Source organism: Hoplias malabaricus, chromosome 3 (genome assembly GCF_029633855.1).
Source record: "Hoplias malabaricus isolate fHopMal1 chromosome 3, fHopMal1.hap1, whole genome shotgun sequence".
NCBI lineage: Eukaryota > Metazoa > Chordata > Actinopteri > Characiformes > Erythrinidae > Hoplias > Hoplias malabaricus.
Genome location: NC_089802.1, coordinates 15,988,282 through 15,991,065, shown reverse-complemented (window position 1 = coordinate 15,991,065; position 2,784 = coordinate 15,988,282). Strand labels below are relative to the sequence as shown.

Here is a 2,784-nt window from a genome sequence, read left to right as displayed (position 1 = left end):
TGTCTGCACTGGTCATATACTTATTGGTAAGTCTGTTAGTTTTAAGTAGTATTGTAATTTCAGAGTTTTTTCCATGTTAAACTGTATTAATATATTGCATATTCAAATTGAAACAAGTTTTGGAAACACCTTTTATGTGATGCATTTTTACAGCAATTTGCTATACAAATGCAAATAATCCCCAGAGATTTTGTCAACATATATTCAATATATATCTTATAGAGTGAAGATTAATAACCTTGAGTCAAGTGTATTTCGCATGAAATCATAATGAAAGTTGTCATTTAAATATTTCCTGAAAGACAATATACTACAGCCAATCTATATGCTATGGAGGGAACATAATTATGAAGTTGGCAGTCAGCAGTTGGCAGTAAGTTGTTGCCACTATATATGTAAATAAATAAATAAAAAGTAAATATTTCCTTTTGCATATGACAGAAATACATGACATTTCTATAACAATTAAATAATAAAATAAATAAAAACGGAAATGCTGTTATTCTTGGAGAAAAAAACATGAGCACGCTAGGCATTCATGGCACAAAATCTTTTGCTAAGTATTTAAAGGAAAAGTATTAGGTGTAAATATTACAAATTAATTTTAATTTTTTTTTGTGTAACATATAATTGTAATTTAAAATAAATTCATTCTCCTGCTTGTTTGTTATTTTGTGGTTACTATTACATAATACTAAAAATTACAATAGAATATTTTTTTCAAAATATAAAATATATCCTAAATTTAAATAATTTAAAAATGGCAAGTGAGAATAATTTGTATGCCACAGTATTTTTAAGGAGCTGCATCATGGTTAACCCACTGCAAAAAGCATGTGCATTGATTTGTTTTGTTAATGTTGTATCCAAAAGTAAATGTGAGTTTTGGTTTAGATGTCTTTGAGAGTGATTTTGATATTAGCATTTGTGAACGTAGTAATTAATACATACTTTTTAGTTTTTCCTTTCAAAAACGGACAATAATCATTTTTACTATATACATTTTTACCATAAAATGACAAAAGAGCAAGAGAATGTTTGAATTCTGAATTACAATAATATTTTGTCCTCTAAGACAGGCGACTTTCAACTGCAAGAGCGATGGCAGCTATAGTCACTGGTCTTATTCCAATCCTGCGCACTGCTGTGGATTCCACCACCACATACAAAGGGCGCACTCTATCGTTTGGCTTCCTCTGTATTCGCCTAGTGACTCTCTTTTTGGCTGAAATGCCCTGGTTCAAGCTGGATGGGGATTTCAGCTGTAACACAACCCATGTTATGTGTACTAAGGCCTGCTTTAATAAACACTTTGACAGACCTGTGATAATGGCCTGGAACTTCCTCTTTGTTCTCCTCATCATCTCGGTAGTCATCATGGAGCTGTTTACTGCACATGTGCGTTCTGTTTTCCAGAAGAGGATTGTGAGGGAGACAAAAGGCATAGAGGTGGAATCCCTTGGAGAGTTGAAGAGTGCAAACCACCCTACCATTAATTCAGGATCTGTGATGATCCTGGACATGCATGGAAGCAAATATGCTGTGTTCTCTTACATTTTCAGCCTGCTACTGAGAATTATTGTGGAACTTTGCTTTGTTTATGTTTTGCTCATTTGGAATCTGCCAAAACTGAGCCAAAACTTCTACATATGTAAAGTAGAAAACAATAAATGTCCATTGGTGGAATGTGTAGTGAGAGCTGCAGCAGAAAAGTCTATGTCCATCTTTGCTCTGGTGTTCATTTCAGGCCTTGTTCTCATTGTAAGTTGTCTGTCTTGTCTCTACTTCATTGGCCACCACTTTTGTAATTTATGGACAAAGCAAAGCTCAAATCACGTGTAAAAACAGCATTTCAAAATGTGTAGCCTTTTCCCCCCATGGCTTAGTCTTTTACTTGTAGCAGATATGTGTGTGTTCTGTCTTATGCATCACCCCCTAAAACAATGAGTTCCTCAAGTGTCCTTAAGTAAATGCACCGATTATACAGAGAAACAAAATACAATTTTAGTTATGATTCTTTTGAAAAGTACACAGTATTTCCAAATATTTTATTTAACCCTTAGAGTTGTTAAATTCCTTTCCATTCCAATTACATTTTGAGTTTGCTTTACTAAGATGCGCTGGAGCACATCACAATGTTCAGTGCAAGGCATCTCCCAGTGTGGTACAAGTCTCCAGGCACTGGGTTGTATTGCAATGTAAAATTATTTTTTGAATTGAACTTTTGACATATAATTTCAATAATATTTCCTTGACAAAACATAGAAGTGTTTTTGCCCGACCACCTACTGGACTGGCCTAGAAGAAGCATTTTCTCTTACTGACTTACTATCATCACTATCATGACCTAATGTTGAAACATGCATGCGTGAATAGGAACTGTTAGTTTAGCCATATTTCACAGAGAGAATTGAAGGTGGCACTACTACAGCATCTGTTGTCTGTTCAACGTTTTTCCACCAATGAGGAACTGGAACGGTTTTGGTTTGTGAACTAATTTTGGAACCGTTCGGCACGTTTCCACCAACATAAACTGGTTCTCAAACCAGAAAATTTAGTTCCCAGTTGGAATCTAAGAAGAGTAGGTTCTTCAGCGCGAACCATAATAGGAAATAAAACAGGAACATGCTCCGTTTGTGTGTTTCTGGGGCTGTGTTTGGTGCGACACCATGTGTGTAGGCCAGAGCCTCTGCGTTGGTTAGCTAGCACTACGTTTCTCCGCTATTCAGAAGCTCAGCAGGACGGCTTGGAACTCAGCAACATTTACGCACATATTATATCTCA

General features: G+C 35.5%; 1 protein-coding gene across 1 annotated transcript; it reads left to right on the top strand.

The window, feature by feature from the left end:
- Positions 1-1,842, top strand: gjz1 (gap junction protein zeta 1). Its single transcript, XM_066663923.1, has 2 exons — positions 1-26; positions 1,076-1,842. Exon 2 carries the CDS (start codon positions 1,102-1,104, stop codon positions 1,840-1,842), a length of 741 nt encoding a protein of 246 aa, XP_066520020.1. The 5' UTR covers positions 1-26; positions 1,076-1,101.
- Positions 1,843-2,784: the final 942 nt, after the last annotated feature.